Here is a 20095-nt window from a genome sequence, read left to right as displayed (position 1 = left end):
GGGTAAGTGAACTGTCCTCAGACTCTTTTCAGTTACTTCTGAAGCCTATGGCACAAATATCAATTACATATCATGAGTTTAAAAAAAAAAAAAAAATTACAAACAATCACATGAAATAATATACAAAGCTATGTCTGAAGACTTTTAAGAAAGTCACTTTGAGAATGAAGCTTAAGAGGTGAATCTTGACATCCATATCAGTAGCACATAGCAAGCAGAGTTATGATTAGAAACATCTGATCATAATTCTTTGTAGTGCATGGAGCTTAACCTGCTCCCATGTACTACAAAGTTAATAAACATGTAAGGACCCTGTTTTTTAACTTCAAAAGCTTTGAATACTGTGACACCCTTAACCACTGCTATGCTGAGAGCAATCACTAAGTTTTAACAAGTAGTTTTGTTAATTGAAAGTAATTAACTGATTTTAACAAGATAGGTGTGGATGTTAATTAAGAGGGGTATAAAAGTATATTAGAAAATTTGTTTTTTGTAACAAGTTCTGAGGAAGTCTTAGGACGAAAGCATTTAAATAAAAGGTTGCCTGCTAAGTACGTGTTTCTTCATTTTATTTGTCAGTCCTTTGTACTGTTTGGATCAGTACCTTTTGCAGTTTTTTTGTTGGTTTGAGTACTGAGAGGAGTGTTCCTTTTTGGTAAAAGTTGAAAAGAACTAACTCCTGGAACGGTGAATTTCACCTCTGGAAAACTAACCACTTGGCCATCATGGTGAACTTTGCTCTTTTCTCCACTGTGGTATGATCTTGCAGATGGCATATTTAGTAAGGGGGGTGTTTACTTTGCTTCAGAGTTTGTTTTTGTCAGTGGTGGCCAAGTGGTTAGTTTCCTGGAGGTGAAATATGCCCTTCCAGGAGTTCATTCTTTTAAACTTTCGCTGTCATTATCTCACTGTTATACTAGTTGATGTTTTGGTAAGTTGATGATTTAAAGTAGATCCGTATATGTATATGTATATGTATATGTATATGTATATGTATATGTATATGTGGGTCCATGTCAGAAGATCAAAATTCCACAACGACAAACATAATATGGTCAAGACTGTATGATTGAATTGCCAGAATGTTAAAGAATATGTATGGAGATCATGGTACAGTGGGTAACAGGGAATTTATCCTTTACCTCACTGTAGTGCAAGCTTGAAGTTGGTATATATAATATGCAGGGGGTGTGGGGGTGTCTCCTGGCAAAAATTTAGGGTTTTTTTTGTGTTGTTCAACGTTCTGGCAATTAGATCATATGGTCTCGACCATATGCCATTCCATGTTATGATATTTCGATGTTATCACAGATAGCTATATGTATATAGATATTTTCTCCCCTTTCTTCTCATCACCATGGATCCCCTGAGCAGTCTAGTTGTAGCATTATTGTAAGATGAAGCTGTAATATGGTGTAGTGTACTTTAACATACTCTCAGCCAAATGCAGTTATACTTGAACCTTAATATAATCTTGTGATATGTCATATGCAGTAAATTCTACCTGACTGAATGTCATAAAACTCCATTAAACACACACATCTTCCTTACATTAAAAGTTATTGTTATATAAAAAGGTGATCATAGTTTTGGACCTTAAACAGTAATGCTTCTTTAAACCCAGAACATAACTGCATTTGTTTATGCATGGAAATCAGGGACAGTCTCATTATTCTTGGTGTGAAGAAAGTATGTTTGAGTTGGCCCTTTGGTATCATCCAACCCAGTAGAAGGGGTGGACAACTGTAGAGCTACTAAGTTCAAAAGCATGATTGGAAAAAGGAGGAAGAGTTGTAAGGAAACATTTTTACATGTATTTATTCATTCATTCACTCGTTCATTAATTCACTCTGAACTTCATTAAAGCTCAGTTGTCATTCAAGCTGATCAGTCACCAGTAATCAATAGCAGTTTTGAGCATTTATGAAACATCACTGTTATTACTCCACATCATTCCAAATTTAATTCAATGGTGGGGGGGGGGGGCAAAAAATACTCAACTGGCGTATCTTCATAAGTGTCAAACTCCTCATCAGTGAAACATGAATATGAGAACAGTTTTTTGCAATTCATTTAAGCATGCAGACCTTAAACAGTGAGCAGTTGAAGGTTCTTCAGTTTAGAGGCTGTATAAAACCTTACTAGTGTGAAAAGTTGTAAAAGACAAAGACAAAAAAGAAGATATAGTCAATTCAGGCTGACATGGCAGAGTGTAAAGAAAACCTATGGTGAGAAAGCTCAGAATTAAAACAATCCACAATCCAGGCTCCTAAATGCATCCATAGTTTTTAACATCAGGACAACCTGAAATTTTATGCAGCAGATTAACATCCTTATAGTTACAACTTGGAGAGAGATATATCCATCTTGAAACCTCAGATGAACACCAAAAGCTGCGATCTAATAGTCTTGCAACCAAAACAGCAGGTCCTTTTCTTAAAAATAAATATGACATTTAAGTTTTTATAACAAACTGGGCAGTTTCTCTACTTTCTGTTCACTGATACTTGGGTTTGTGACCATAGCAACTTTCTTCAAAACTGTTTTTGTTTTCATATCCACTTGGGTTATCATAATTCCATAAACCCCATAAGCTTAAACAGAAATGTCCCAAGTATACATAGTACTAGTAACAAAAAGCAGGAGGTTCAAGGTATTCTTAAGGCCTGAGCACCTAAAGGCATCTATTAGTCTTAAATATTGCAAACAATGTTGGCTTGTAAGCCTGTACTGATACTAGAGTAGTTTAAAGGACTGAAAACTCATTTCCCACCTAGATGCTGTAAAATGTCACAAAATGTCCCTAACCCAGACAATTCCTTTAATAATCTGGATCTCCTCCCTAATGGCAATTCACTGTGCTTCATCTGTCAATGTCCCCTCAATGCAATTGCAGAACCACATTTGAAAGTCACCACTACAGGGTACCAGAACCTAAGTTGCTTGGGAAGGGTGGTGTGGTACCAAGGAATACCCAAGGAGTGCCTGCATTAAGATTATTTACTTCCAGCCTCACCAAGTTACTTACCTACAGGTGTTTAACAGAAAACAAAATGAGCAATCATACAAGCTTCAACACAGATTCCCCAGTTAGGGACCCCGGCCCAGATGCCACAGAAGGCATTGCTCTTCCCATCTGCATTCTTATAAATTGATCTATTGCTGAATGTCAACTTCCCCAGCTCTGGAAAAAGACCTTTATTATTCCATTCCACAAAGGTGGTAATAACAATATCACAAACCTTCGACCTATCACTATCTTATCCCCTATTTCTAAACCTCTCGAAAATGCATCCATCTACAACTTCTACCTTACCTCATAAACAACCAACTTCTAACCCCCTACTCAACATGGTTTCAGACTCAACAACAGCACTACCACAGCTCTTGTCTCCTTCCTAGAAACAGTTAATAAGGCCCGTTGACACTGGCCACATCATGTCCACTCTCCTCCTTGACCTCTCTAAGGCAGTCAACACTCTCTCTCATAACCTTTTTTTCACTAAACTCTCCAAACTAAATCTATCCCACTCCTCTATTAACTGTTTTACCAGTTACCTCTTAAACAGGCAACAAGCAGTCAGATGGAAGAAAGCCACCTCCCCTTTTCTCAATACTCCCACAGGTGGCCCCAAGGGTTCAATTTTAGGCCCCCTTCTATTCAATATATTCATAAACAAGTTTTACCAAGCCATCCCAAATGCCAACCTTGTCCAATATGCCGACGATTCAACAATAATCTGCTCTTCCTCTTCTATACCCTCCCTAGTTAAATTAACCCAAGATGCCTTCTCCTCCACTGAGCAATGGATGATGGACAACCATCTAGCACTCAATGCTACTAAAACTAAACTCATGATATTTACTGTTTCCCTAGATAAAACCTCATTTTCAGTCGCCAGTCAAAATAATATTCATCTTGAAATAGTCTCTAATGCTAAACTACTAGGAGTCCTGATCGATGACCAGCTAAAGTTTGATAATCATCTACAAGTAAATATAAAAAAAAAAACCACACAAAAAAATAGGCATGCTTTACCGCCAGAACTGTTACATCTCTCCCTCCACTAGGCTCACCCTCGCCAACACTTACCTTATCCCGTTCCTCCTATATAGTGTCTCTATCCTTACTAACTTGCAATCCTCCCTCAAGACTAAATTCTCCTCTTGCTATAATAAATAACAAAATTTGCAACCAGACAGAGATCCACTTGCCATCACTGCACTGCCTTACACCAACTGAATTAGCTTGAGCTGTCCAGTTACCTCATCTATATTCAACTTGTCCAAGCACACAAACTTATTTTCACCCCCTCTCTCTGTCCCTCTCTTGCCACCACCTTTAAAATGCACCAACCAAATAGACGTTTGAGATCTAATTCCCAAAATCTAATTGAACTGCATAAACCTGCCCGTCCACTAGGCAAACATCTAATGTCCTTCTCTGTAGCATGCCATTGTAATTCCCTCCCACCTGTCATCCGCACCACCAGCAGACTCTCTTCATTCAAAACTTTACTTCACGCACTCCTAACTTCACTGTGGGAATGCTTTTGCTCCCACCCCACATAATCTCCCTACACTATAGCTACTCTCTATAAGCTATAATTCACAATAGCCTCCCATTGTTTTGTACCCCGAATAAATTCTAGAAATTAGCATAACTCCTAGAATGGTACAATTCAGTACCCTAGAAATTAACTGCATGAGTTAGCATAACTGTTAAAAAATTTAGACTGTTTCTGTTATTGCATTGTGCTAATATGTTAAACTGTTAAAAACTTTGACTCTGTAAATATTACTCTTATTGCATTGTACTAATATGTGCACTCTACTAATATGTGTTTTTCTATTTATTTAATTTTGCTTCATTTGTGCACATTACATTTCTCTAATAACTATACCAAAGTCTAAAAACACCCAACAAAAGAAAAATAACTAATAAATCAAATATGTCTAGGCTGTAATCCAAAATGGGTTGATTTTCTGCAAGATACGTTTATTAAGCGCTTTCGGCTATGCACAGCGTAGCATTCATCAGAATACATTGCAAATCACATATTGCTTCATTAAATAAAAATCAATGACCAATCACAGACATACAACAATTAATTAATTAAACAACCACCACTACACTACTTGTTAACTCTTAGAGCAGCATTGTCAATTGTGTTCTACACAAAAACTGCACCCAGTTCACCACTAAAAAACATATTCTGTTTAAAAACCTAAAATATACATTCAAAAATCATCACTTGTTATAAATATATAGTTTATTTCTTGTTTATTCTTTCCTGTAAAACTGGGACAATGGAAATGCTTTCATTTAAGCCTGGGGGAAACATTGCTGCTGTTCTGAATTGCCATTGTGTTTCATTTTTCTTTAATGCGTTCTTCCATCCCCCCCCCCCCCAGGATTTAATTTCACCTGCTCTACAATTCCAAATGAAAATTTGATGAAGGAGGCACAAACTGAAACAACTGACTTCTTAGAGTTTACTTTCAACTATGATTTCACTAGTATTAATTATTTGGATGTACAAATTATCAAGGATATGGATGGATTTTGATCACGTATATATAGGAAACCAACATTTTGCAATACGTATGTACATTTTGGGAGTAATCACCCTCCTGCACAAAAAAGGAGGATAGTGAAGGGACAGGCAGTGAGGGTTGCAAGAATGACTTCCCATTATGATGACTTAGAAGGTGAGTTAAGTAAAATACAGTGGATGTTTGAAGAGAGAGGGTATCCCAAACAGTTAGTTGAGGAAATTGTTTCAGAAGTACAACACAAGTGGGGTACTGATTACCTTCCATTATTAGGGGTGGGATTACAAAATAACAATTTGGAAATCAGTAAGGTGAATGATAAATACAAGAGAGCTTGTGTACTAGAATATAATTCCACCACCAAGGAACTATGGGCGATAATTAATAAGAATCGGACAATTTTCAAAATCAATCAAGAAATATATAAGAAGTTGGGAGAGAGTCCTAAATTTGTCAACAAGACAGGCCATAATATTAAGAGCCTCCTAGAATGTAAACTAGAACCCATAAAGGAGAATAGCAAGGGTACTAGACCCTGTGGAATGTGTAAGCAATGTTGTTACATACACAAAGACAAATCTATAGTCCTGGATAACAGGATGAAAAGTAAGGTAGTGTTTGCAAATGGGAACTGTATGAGCAAAGGTGTTGTGTACATAGCTGTGTGCAAGTCCTGCACAGCATTCTATTTAGGAAAAACAGAGCGGGCACTTAAAAATAGGATGTCTGAACACATCAATGACATTAAAAACAAAAAAAAACAAGTGCATTATATAAACATTCTGCAGTTTGTGCCTCCTTCATCAAATTTTCATTTGGAATTGAGAGCAGGTGAAATTAAATCCTGGTCGGGGGGGGGGGACTGGAAGAACGCATTAAAGAAAAATGAAACACAATGGCAATTTAGAACAGCAGCAATGTTTCCCCAGGCTTAAATGAAAGCATTTCCATTGTCCCAGTTTTACAGGAAAGAATAAACAAGAAATAAACTATATATTTATAACAAGTGATGATTTTTGAATTTATATTTTAGGTTTTTAAACAGAATATGTTTTTTAGTGGTGAACTGGGTACAATTTTTGTGTGGAACACAATTGACAATACTGCTCTAAGAGTTAACAAGTAGTGCAGTGGTGGTTGTTTAATTAATTAATTGTTGTATGTCTGTGATTGGTCATTGATTTTTATTTAATGAGGCAATATGTGATTTGCAATGTATTCTGATGAAGGCTATGCTGTGCATAGCTGAAAGCGCTTAATAAACTTATCTTGCAGAAAATCAACCCATTTTGGATTACAGCCTGGACATATTTGATTTATTAGTTACATTTCTCTAATAACTTATTCTTATGTTAAATCTGTAATTTGTAATTTTCTGGAGCTCTTCTCCCTAGGACTCTATTGAAAACAGGCTCCTCATGGCCCAATGGACTATCCTGGCAAACAAACTATAAATAAATAAATAAAATGAAAACCTTGGGGCAGAGACAGTATGGTCATTCAGATGCATCCTCCCTGTATCCCACACAAATTGAAACGTTAACATGGAGATAATCACCATCAATCCATCACTGGCCAAAACAGGCGTATGTCTAAAAGCAAAGGTGCCAGAAAAATACAGATTGCTTCTATTTTTTTGATGAAGAAATATGTAACACGTTCCAGGTATTAACCCGAATAATTTTTCCCTATGCAGGTTTCAGAGTCAAGTCTACCACAGTCAAAATTATGGTATGTAAGTAAAAATCCCTAGGTACTTTATGGGTCCTAAACCCCAACATAGAATAAATTACCACCTGGTTTTTAGTTGAGGGGCATTACTACCACCTAAGAAAATCTATGAACTGGCGAATTCCTGCTTCTGTGTGACTATGACAGGGAAGCCTCATACAGGGATTCGTATCAGAAGTATAGAGTCATATGCAGAAAATAACACATTAGTCTTCATGTCTTATATACTACCTCCCCCATGTTTAATATTTTTGTTCTATAAAGAAAAAGAGGGCTGGAGAGAATGGAGAGCCCCACATTGTCCCTCTGCACACCTCAAATATAGAGAAGACAGAGCTATTCACTAAAATTTTTGCACATGGACACAGATGTAAAACTTGAGTGACAATCAAAAAGGGCTACAAAAAAGCCCTGGTGGTAGGACTGTCTTTAGAATGAAAATGAATGCTACACAACTGTAAATTTCTGCATTTTAAAACACACCAAATTACCTTCCTTCTCAGTTTCAAAAGTAATTGAGTAACAGGTAGGCAAGAAATTTCCTCCTATTCTACTATAAGAAATAATACTTAGCATATGTGTTCAAAGGTTATCAAAGGCATAAGGGACACAGCAACAGAAATGAATATGAAATCAAAATGTCATCAGGTTGGATGCCAGAGGACAACAGATGCAATGGAAACAAAAAAGGACATTAGTAAAAAAATGCAGTAAAATGAAAGTACAGATTAATTCTTACTGCTATACTTCTGCTCCAGTGTTAAGTGCTGTTACTACTAGTACTTCAACTCAGTAGACTTCTCGTTGGTATTTTACAATATTTATTTTATTTTTTTATTTTATTTATTTATTTCATTTACCCTCTTTATCCTATTAACAAAAGAAAACTAAAAATGAAAATAAAAAAAAAATCTTTGATGACTAGATTAGTCCCACTAGGCTAGCAGCCTCTTTTCTGGGGAGATGTGAGATGGTATTTATGCTGACTAGCGGACATTCCCCTACTGGTTTTTGGTAAGTGCCATGAGATCGTTTACATCCACCTGAACTACCACAGACACAAGCAGCTGAGGCTCAATGACTCATTCAAGGGATGTCATTCTCAGGAGTGCAGCGCCCCCCTAATAATACACTGCACTGTCAGTAATGAAAAAATACTCCAGTCATCTAAATTATAATAAAACTCACATCTTCTGATCTCCTAGAACTAAAGATGAGCCTGCTACTGGCACTGCTATATGCCTTACACTGAATGCCATGTGCAGATACTCCATGGAGATGCTGCAATTTTTTGAAGCCCAAACTATACAATGGGACATTCATTACACTGATTTAGCCCTCACTGTTTGCTGTGAACCAAATCAAGATACTGCATGTTTTGATAGACATACTGAATTGCTACTGCTGTTGTATTCTTTATGTGTCTCACCTGGGCCTTATAGTAAAGCCAATGGCTGTGGACTGGACCATGGGTGGAAAAGGTTTTTAGACCAGTCCATTTACCTGATTGTCAAACAAATCAAATAAATATATTTATTTAGGATTTATGCTTTGTTGCATTTTGAATGCCATACATATTGGACTGAAATGGGAAATAAACCTGTGGCAATGATGCTATAAACTGACTACATAGACTTCAGCATGTTGAAACTGATACAATGCATTAAATTGCAGATGATCTTACAGTGGGATCTCAGGACTGTGACAGTAATCTGATGGTATAACATATGAAAAAGCAAATGTAGAAACATTGACCAAATTCTTCAGATTGGATGTAATTTTTCAAAACTACTGTAAAATGTACTCCAAGCAGATCTAGATTAAGAAATAATCCTAAAGAACTGGGATAAAATATACATTTACAGACTGCAATTAGTTGGAAGGGCCAGTTAGACCAATGGTGTAATGATAATAAAACAATGGATACGTACAACTGGTTTATATGTATTGATTTATATTTGCCTGCTTGCCTAGTTGTATTGCTTGTATTCTAAACATTTGTACCACTTCCATAACACCACATTCTCTTGTGGGCTAGATCTCTTTGTGTTGGGTTGCATCTCTATGTACTAATTGCCGGATGTGTTTTTCTTTTCTAGCTTCAGAATGTTGATTTCTCCATCTTCTGGTTGTTTTCTAAGACTTCTGGCTCTGTACTGTTTGCTGAAGGCATCTCATTCTCTGAATCCAGATGACCCTAATGTCTGCAGTCACTGGGAAAGGTAATCATGCATTGAATTCCTGATAGTTGTTATAGTGAATATGCTTGCTCAACAGTCCCCTTTCAAACAGCTATACCTAAATATTATCTAGATCTCTCTTGTAAGTGATGCAGATTATAAAGTTCTTTGGGTATCGAATAACTGCTCCTTTATTATGACATTCATAACAATGAGTTAGTCTGTGGCCCTGGGTCTAGCTCATTGAGTGCAGACTCAGAAAAATGTATAATAATCGCAGTATATCAAATATGATAAGCAAAAACATGCAGTGATGTAGTGCCTATTAAAACACATACAAAAATTGAAATATTATTCTAGTGAATATGGCTGAGGTCGTTTACAGATTTCTGTAGTTTCAGAATCCTAGTTTAATTAGTATAACAGAGAATTAAAGCTGCTGTGAATCGTATTCCTTGCTAGAGTGACTCTGGGCCACAAAGAAAAGGTAAAGTGTTGGTCGGAATAACATGGCAAGTGGCTATTAGTTAAGCTTCTGTCTCCTGATCATGGGAAGGGAGTTAGCATGCATCATACATGTGATAGTTCAGTGGTGTATAGGTTTACCTTTAAAATTCTGTGCACTGTCTCATTGAGTTTCACTTTCTCAGGATGAAGACATCAATTTATGACATTATTGAGTCCAATGGTGATGATCATACTTTATCGTGAATATGAACATGGATATAAATAATGAAGTATCAATGATAAGGGGATACAGTTTTTTTGTCACAGAATATACGCTGTAATTTTCCCTTGAAAATGCAATAGGTTGTGTTCAGTAACAAAGACGACATGGCCAGCCTTATCTCAATCTGTCCATGATTTGTTAGGTCTCTGATTTGGATTATACAGCCTGTGCTTCTCAAACTTTTCCATTATGACTCATATGTCATTTAATTCCTTTGATGGACAGTCGTATTTATTACACTTGCCCATATTATTCCCTATATATTTATTACAGGAAAATAGTTTTAAAGTTTCACTAACTTATCTGACGAGTAAATACAGTATTATAATGAAGCATACATTTGTGCATTTTGTGGGAAGAAGGGAGATCTGCTACAAACAAAGACATACATTCATTAAAAAGTAACTTTTGCAATAGAACAGATGGTATAAATGCATTCAGATCACAAGCTGTGTGTATTGATTTCCTAAGAGCAAAGCCAGTAGCACAGGGACCCAATCAAGGAGAAACAAAAATTAAATACCAAAATTGATTGGTCATATTGGTCAAGATGACTTTGTTACTTACATGTTAATTAATCACATGAAACATTTTGCAGCAACCATTTTTCTGCTGGGAAACAAGCCAGTATTGAAAATGATTTATATATTCAGATGTATTTTTTAATGTAGTCTTAGATTTGGTTAGTTCACCTTGTTTATATTATAAGCAATGAAAAGTAGTTCTGTGATGTAGTTGGATATGTAGTCGTGTGGAAGCGTCTTGTTTGCTTGTATAAGGGAAGATGCACAGTTGATCCTGACTGTTTAGAGCAAATACATTTAAAGGTGCAATGTCCTTAAAATAATCAATGAAAGGCATTCACTAATTACATTGTCAGTTATTTTAGTTTGTCACATATACATTTTATACATACTGTTTGCATTCAGAAATATGTGATGTGCAGGTTGCCCTGGTAACATGGCAGAATAAGTCACACATTTGCTTCTTAACACAGTATCAGCTTATGACCCGGGGCAGTCCATGACAAGGGGTACACTGGCAGCAGTGACTAATGTGGGGCAATACATTCTACAGGCTATTCTGCCTAAGGAAGGACCAATTACTTACTCCTATGCTTGACTTGCCAGAGCAGCAAGTTATAGCATTATGTAAAATCTGAAGATAAGGCGTGATAACAGAAGAATTGCATTTGTAAGCCCCATCATTCTGGGGTGACTGTAGCTGTAAGATCTCACTTTATAATGAATAACAACACTAGGTGGGTTAGTGATGAACTGGAGCTTAGACACCATTGCTATAATATGAGGCCTTTGGTATGCAGGCAATAAAGCTTCAGTGATTAGAAAAAATATATTTGACAGAATTTCAGAGAACGTTTGCACTACTAGAAATAGTTTAAAACTGAATTAAGCATTCTGGTCGCAGTGGTCTTCACTAATCATATCTCACTAGCATTAGTATACCTGTACTCAATAGTGCAAAGCAAGGAGATAATTACCTCATTTAAAAGAAGCAAAACACCCAAGAGATGTTAGCACAAGTAGGAGAGAAGTGATGTGTTAAACACCAATGAGGTGTCCTTTCTCCCTTCTCCCAAAAATGATACACATTTGCTGACTCACATATATTTTCATGTTAAGATTCTGGTGGGGTGCAGTCTAGTTTTGCAAGCTCCATTTTTTCCAGATGGTGGCATATTTTCCTTTCTTTTATGCAGTTGGCTACTAATGTGCATATATTATTCTAGTATGTTCTCCCAATTATTGGGGGGGGGGTAATGCTACAATTGCCAACTGTGAAAAAAATGGGTGTGACAGATATGTCTGTTTTGCTACAGTCTGAACACAGACACTAACTGAAAGTGGCCATAGTGTTTGGAGGCCACTGGGTTGGTAGTGTGTTAGGCCCGGGGATTGGCTTTCAGGACTGCTGTGGTCAGAAGCAACACTGATAAAAATGTGATGATTGGGGACTGTAGAGGTATATAAGATATTAGGGAAGGGGTTGTAGAAGAGTTGCTGAGACCCTTGCTTATCAATACCTCAGAGTTACACAAACCTTGGATATTGTTTTCTGTAGGTAGTGGGTTGTAGGAGTGAAACTGCCATGGAAGTATAATTATGTGATAGGTTAGTGCTGATTGGTTTGATATTGTGAGCTGTTATTTTTTATGTTATTTTTTCAGATGTCTTTTTAGCCATACAGAATCTGTATACTCTGCTCCCCCTTGCTAAGTAAAAGTGGATACTAAATCACTGTGTTTAATTTCAGTAGCTTATTAGTTCCTGATGATGAGCTCTTGTTTGTCCAGTAGTTCATATTGATGCAATGTTAAATCTGTGTTGGTCCAGTAAAATATCCTATTACTTGTGTGTTCCACTACTTTCTCTGAGTATGTGTGAGTAGCAGATGAGTGTACATGGCCCTTATAATGTATTTGAATTTTGGGCACATTTTCCCCATCTTAGTAATGGTAATTTCATGGATTCATGTACTTTGTATTGACCCTGCAGTTTAACACAAAGCACTAACCAAAATTTAAGTTACAATGACAATGATCTTGTTTTATATAAACTGACCTGTGCCAGAAAGTATGAGTTCACTATTTTTTGTAGCAAACAGTAACTCCCCTATGAAGTGCTCAATGGCTTAGTGAGACTACCAGGTTATGTTGACTATATAAATAAAGCCTGTCAGTTTAAGCGCTGTTTCAGTCAGTGCTAATTCCACAAAGTAAATTTGCTGTTAACGTCCCCTTTATATGACCATGCAGTTGGTATATACATAAATATGGGGGTGTGGGGGGTACCCACCACATTTATAGGTTCATAGATTTGTACTAAGCTAACTGCCCTTGCAAGCCATTTTAAGCCTAGCCAATTATCCCTTGTGCGACTCAAACCCTGCACCTTGTGTTTGTAAGGCAAACACCTTAACCATTAGGCCACCCTCCCATTGGGACACAGAAAGTGCCTATCATGGGGAATTCCAAGATAGCTGCACACTGAATAACAAGTACATTTCAGTTCCCCAGTGTGAAAACAGAAATTCAAAAAAGAGTAAGTGAATTTGTATTTTTGAGTAAATATCAGCTATTGGCTAGTGAGTGAACTGCCTGGATGACAGCAAAGAAGTGATTTAGAGACCTGAAACAAAATCAGACACAAAAGTGAGGAGAAATCACTGGCTGAGAACAATCTTGCAGCAGTTTTGCAAAAAGCAGTTCAAGCTCCAGCTTTGGTGCAAGACATTACTCCAGTACTCTAGAGGAAAAAGTAAATCAAATGTGCTCAGAGCTGATTAAAATAAACGAAACACTGAAGGAGTGTATTAACTCATATAACAAAAGGCTGGATAAAATTAAAGAAGCTTTAAATAGATATTCAAATGAGCTGTTAAAACTGTGAAAATTAGTGGCTGAAATGAAGAAAAGGCTGGTTGAGTATGAACCTATTCAAGAAGAGATGTTTCAAAAATGGTAGAATTAGAGGAAAGAGCACATGGGGAAAACATGAGATTTTCTGTTGTACCAGAGAAACTGGAAAGAACAGACTGTATTAATTTTATGAAAATACAAATAAGCAACTGAACTGGTATTCCACAGCAGGAGTTGTTTATTGAAAGGGCACATTGTCTGTATGCTCCAAACCTGGCCATAGTAAAAATGCAATCCTACTAGCAGAAATAGTTGATTCTGGCAAAGCTGTAGCAGAAGGACAAAGTACTAAAAGTTGGAGACAGTAGAATGTTTGTGGGAAAATGATTGCTAACGGTACAGTAGGCAGAAGATGAGTAAATTTATTTCTGCAGTCAGGGAATGTTGAGAAGCAGGTGTGAGATTCAAGCTGGTATATCTAGGTATCTTTAGAATATGTATTCCTTGAAGGTCAAAGTCATTTTTTCGATGCAGAAAATGTTAAGTGAGAAATACAAACGTTTGTCCAACAAAAGTGAGCTATCAAACAGAAGGGGACTCTGATTCTTATTTTTCTGATAATAAAGCTGAAAGAGAGATGCTGACAGTGAAACTGTTTCCAATGTTCCAAAGGACAGTAAAGAACACAGGTGTTAACTAGAAGAACCAGGGGTACATTGGAAATGAACTACAGACTGGAGTTGGGTGATGGACATCAATGGGAAGTAAACCAGCAACTCTGAAATAATTAGTAATTGTGAGATTTAAAAAGTGTCAGTCATATTTGTGACAAGAAAGCCTGGAAATATTGGACTTTTTTGACTTTGTTAAACTTGCAGGGCACTCCAACGCATATGCCCTGCTTCATGTTCTTAATGTTTGGAAGTGCATTAAAGAGCGGGAAAAGGGAAGTAAATAGGTAACTGTAAGTAAAATAAAAATGTTCTTAACATTATTTTTATAAAACATGACATATACTGCATGCTATATACTGAAGCATTTATAGTTTTTTTGTGTTATAGAGATACTAAAGTAAACAGGTGTCCTTTTTTCCTTCTTTTTCTGCTAATTTAGTTTTAAGAAATGCAGGCACTGCAATGTAAAAGGTGAAGAAAGCCTAGACAAAAACATGTTTAAGATAATACGCTGTCATCTTAAGTTAAAAAAGAAGCTTTAAATAGATATTCAAATGAGCTGATAAAACTGTGAAAATTAGTGGCTGAAATGAAGAAAAGGCTGGTTGAGTATGAACCTATTCAAGAAGAGATGTTTCAAAAATGGTAGAATTAGAGGAAAGAGCACATGGGGAAAACATGAGATTTTCTGTTGTACCAGAGAAACTGGAAAGAACAGACTGTATTAATTTTATGAAAATACAAATAAGCAACTGAACTGGTATTCCACAGCAGGAGTTGTTTATTGAAAGGGCACATTGTCTGTATGCTCCAAACCTGGCCGTAGTAAAAATGCAATCCTACTAGCAGAAATAGTTGATTCTGGCAAAGCTGTAGCAGAAGGACAAAGTACTAAAAGTTGGAGACAGTAGAATGTTTGTGGGAAAATGATTGCTAACGGTACAGTAGGCAGAAGATGAGTAAATTTATTTCTGCAGTCAGGGAATGTTGAGAAGCAGGTGTGAGATTCAAGCTGGTATATCTAGGTATCTTTAGAATATGTATTCCTTGAAGGTCAAAGTCATTTTTTCGATGCAGAAAATGTTAAGTGAGAAATACAAACGTTTGTCCAACAAAAGTGAGCTATCAAACAGAAGGGGACTCTGATTCTTATTTTTCTGATAATAAAACTGAAAGAGAGATGCTGACAGTGAAACTGTTTCCAATGTTCCAAAGGACAGTAAAGAACACAGGTGTTAACTAGAAGAACCAGGGGTACATTGGAAATGAACTACAGACTGGAGTTGGGTGATGGACATCAATGGGAAGTAAACCAGCAACTCTGAAATAATTAGTAATTGTGAGATTAAAAAAGTGTCAGTCAGATTTGTGACAAGAAAGCCTGGAAATATTGGACTTTTTTGACTTTGTTAAACTTGCAGGGCACTCCAACGCATATGCCCTGCTTCATGTTCTTAATGTTTGGAAGTGCATTAAGGAGCGGGAAAAGGGAAGTAAATAGGTAACTGTAAGTAAAATAAAAATGTTCTTAACATTATTTTTATAAAACATGACATATACTGCATGCTATATACTGAAGCATTTATAGTTTTTTTGTGTTATAGAGATACTAAAGTAAACAGGTGTCCTTTTTTCCTTCTTTTTCTGCTAATTTAGTTTTAAGAAATGCAGGCACTGCAATGTAAAAGGTGAAGAAAGCCTAGACAAAAACATGTTTAAGATAATACGCTGTCATCTTAAGTTGCTGAGGTGAAGGACATGTTGTAAAAGTATACAGATCATGCTATAAGTAAAACTGATACACTTTCTCTTAATTTTTGCATAGGGGAATGACTGGATTAAGGCCTTCGACTTTATATAATATCAAATTTTAAGTGGAAGAAAGTAAATAAAGAAAATTGAATGTAATGAAAAGATTTCCTTTAGCAAATAAATGTTTGCAGTGCAATATGAAGAGCTTGTACCTGAAGGCAATGGTGTATCTGGTTCTCGTGTTTTTATGAAGATGAGCTGATAAGGGGCAATAAAAATAAAATACTTTTTTTTTTTTTCCAGTGGCTGAAAGATAATGTTTTCTGGAAACATTCAAGTTGTTTTCTACATCTGGGAGAGGAATAAAGAAAAGGCAAAACCAAAAAGCACTTAGTGTAACTAGAAGCACAGGCTGTACCATGATTCTTAGCATGGATAACCTTCATTATAGGTCACTATAAGCCTGTGAGTGTGGCTGTCAGTCTTGGACAATTGTGTCTGTTAGGAGGGCTAAACTTCATTATTTGAATATGCACATAGGTTTGTGTGTTTGTATTTAGTTAATTGGTTATAGGGGTGTTCTGGAGTGTGGGTTTTTTTTGTTTGTTTTAGGTGCCATAGATTCAAATGTATATGACAAGAAACAACTGTATAAAAGATCAACTTGCCAAACATTAGTGTGTGCATGTAACACAAAAGCTGAAAGTAAACATTTTTTTTAAAAAAAAACTATTATAGACTTGTTTTTAAATTAATAAAAAGTTTTTTTTTAAATGTTATACATTACAGGTGGGAATAATAACTTCTTACCATAATGGTAACATTATCCATATTATCTTTAAAAGTGAATGGTCTCACAGGTATATACAAAAAAGAGTAAGTGAACTTTATTAAGAAATGCAGAGTGCAAATAGTCATGCTGCAGAAGACACATTTGGAAAAAACTGTGCATGTGAATTTGATAAAGAAAGGGTTTCAGGATGGTTATTTAGCAGATTATCTAGGACAAAGGAAAACAGGAGTACTTATTAATTGCTAGAGGATCTCCAATAGCAATAGAAGAGGAAAAAAGATAATGGTAGATAAGTAGTAAGAGACTACTAGCAAGGGAGGAGGATTACACTGGCATGCATTTATATTCCACCTAAAACTGCTACAGTGGAGTTTAAGAAAATTCTGGGAGAAATAGTCAGCTTTCAGCAGGGAATATTACTTATAGATAGGGAATGAAATTTGATTTGTAACAACGAGAATGCATTTGGGGGGCATAGAAGGGAAATATAACAAAAGAGTACAGATTTTTGAAGAACTTTATAAAAATATTTGGTATGGAAGTTGTGACTTCAGTGGTAGGAGTGTAGGGAAAGAGAGAGTAAAGGCACAAAAGCTGGGCAAGGCTAGACAGAAATTAGATTTCACAGGAACATGTGCATTTATTTTAAAATGTTGATACATATTCAATAACTATTTCAGATCACATGCCAATAATAACTAAAATACAAATGAGGGGTAATGAAATAAAAATGAAACGCTGGTTCTTCCCCACCTGTCTTTTAAACAGAGAGGAATTTAAAGAATGGGTAGTCAAATAATTTGGGAGTTATTAGGGAGGAAAAACATTTCTTCAGAAAACATAGCTAGGTAGTGCGATAAAATGAAAGTGGAGTTTAAAAAGTAGGGTAGAAAGAAAAGAAAAACAGAGATGGTTAAGAAGTAATAAAAATTATTCAGAGGGCCTGACAAAGCTTAAAGTACTGCAGACTATGGGGAATCTCACAGAACAAGAAGAGGCTCAACTCCAGATTGCTAAACAGAAAATAAGTGACTACTTAGATAATATGCATGAGTTCAGAAATATTACTGCTAAGCAATTATTTTTGATAATAACTTCAGAACACTAAAGTTTTAGCACAACTCAGGCAACATAAAGTAGAAAGGGTTGTTGCCAGACTTAGAGAGCCTATAAGAAGGAAAATAACCAGTGATCCTGTACAGGTATTAGAACTATTTTGGTAATTTTATGAAAATATGTAGAAAGCAGGGACATGTGGAAATCAAAGTAAAGTACAAACAGAAATGTTTATGTTAAAATTAAATGCACCGAGGTTAGAGGTAGAGTAGTTATTAACAGTTAGGATAGAAGGAGAAGCATCAACATTCAGGAAGAAAGATGTGGTAACTGTAATACCTAAAGATGGTAAAGACCCATCAGATCCAGCTTCATACAGGCCCATTTCAATTCTAAACCATGATTATAAAGTGTTCATGTCTATAATGGCTAAAAGAATGACAAAGGGCATGACACAATTGATAGATATGCATTAGTGTTATTTTGTGGAGGGGAGGCAAACATTTGACAACATGAATTGAGCTATGATGATCCAGAGGAAGCAGAAAGTAAGAAAATATCACTGCAAAGAAAAATATGGTAGCAGTTGTACGAAGTATTATATACTCCAGACTACATAAAATAAACCAAGAACTTTAATATTCAGTAAGCCCTTTCACCACTGTCTGTGGCTTCTTCAGACCATAAACAAATGTAAAAACACACACAGAAAGGTTTTTAAAGCTATCCCTGTGTACCTCATTAATGTGAGAGACCACTCCCAGTCAATCAAGTTGCTTCAGACACACCCTCTTTTAAAAACATCAGTCCCTTCATCTATATTGCATAGTATTGCTTTTAAATGCAATTTTTGTATAGCACATTAAAAATCTTATTCAGCAATCAAAGCATTCATAGGCATCTACAAGCATTTAAATATTTAGAAACATTTCAAAGCATTGCTTCTATCAGCAGTATATCAAATGCTATATATTACGCTAAACATCATTATTACAATGATACTAAAATCTCTATTCATTATATATACTTTGCTAAAATCATATTGCACTATGTTATATGCTTTGCTTCAGATATATGCTGTTACTTAAAAATTATTACAATAATAAATCTAGGTCTAACCTTCTATACATTCCTATTACTTCCAACAAATTAAATAAAGCTGCAATTTAAACTGCAAACAAATCATGCTAAATGTTAGCAAATGCTAAAATCATATTGCACTATATCGTATGCATTGCTTCAGATATATACTGTTACTTAAAAATTATTACTATAACAAATTTAGGTCTAACCTTCTATACATTCCTATTACTTCTAACAGTGTAAATAAAATTACAGTTTAAAATGCAAATTACCCATGCCATGTGTTCAAATTCCATTTTAGAACTAGACTTCTTCCCATCACATTTTTAACTGTAAAACTTATCCAGAGAGTGTAATCCACTTAAGATATACTTATATTGCTCCCCCATTGTATTATATTCTATTTCCAAAAGTTAGAAATGTTAAAAATGAGAGCATTGTGTTCGTCTTCATTGCAACGTTTTTGCGCATAAGCAATGACATCATCACACTCGGCAAATGCCCCATTTTACTTACTCCCACTTTCTTCATTTAATTATGATAAACAACCAAGTATCATAAAATATGTACCAGTACTAGATTATTTAGAGTACACCAGGCAGGAATGGCCCGTGCTATTGGACTGCCAGACTGCAGCCCCCCCCAGCTGTAAAAAATAAAGAAATTAAAAGATAAAAAAAAAATTTGCAGACTTTCGCTCATGCGCACTAGTCCGGACTGCTGCTGAGACAGTCTGGAGCATGCGCAGACTGTTGCTGAGACAGTCTGGAGCATACACAGACTGTTTCAGCAGCAGTCCAGACTGGGAAACATGTAAGAACAAGATCCCAGAAGTCTATGCAGTTGTAAGTGCAATAGACTGTCGCTGGAAACTTATCAGAGTCGGACTGCAACATCAGCAGTCTGGAGTCTCGTCGGAGGAAGATCTCTCAATTTGGAGCTGTGTATGGGTGGGGTCTCATGGATTTGGAGCTATGGATTTATGGCACGAAGGGATTGGTTTGCAGCTATGGATTTATGTGTGGACGGGGATTTGGAGCAGGTTTGCAGCTACGAGATCTACTACAGGTAAGGGTGTGTGTGTGTGTGTGTGTGTGTGTGTGTGTGTGTGTGTGTGTGTGTGTGTGTGTGTGTGTGTGTGTAAATGCCCCAGTTGCTATA

The 20095-nt window shown here is 36.1% G+C and overlaps 1 protein-coding gene across 1 annotated transcript in view; it reads left to right on the top strand.

Annotated features, from left to right (window-relative positions):
* Positions 1 to 20095, top strand: part of MEGF11 (multiple EGF like domains 11) — a 4956374-nt gene that overhangs the window by 1960536 nt on the left and 2975743 nt on the right. Inside the window, 1 exon segment of the mRNA XM_044077861.1 lies at positions 9387 to 9509. Within this exon segment, the coding sequence (XP_043933796.1) occupies positions 9394 to 9509 (116 nt within the window). The 5' untranslated portion in view covers positions 9387 to 9393.

This window comes from Protopterus annectens, chromosome 7.part0 (genome assembly GCF_019279795.1).
Source record: "Protopterus annectens isolate FY-2018-M chromosome 7.part0, PAN1.0, whole genome shotgun sequence".
Taxonomy (NCBI): Eukaryota; Metazoa; Chordata; order Ceratodontiformes; family Protopteridae; genus Protopterus; species Protopterus annectens.
Note: the sequence above shows the minus strand (reverse complement) of the source record. Positions and strands in the feature narration are given on the sequence as shown.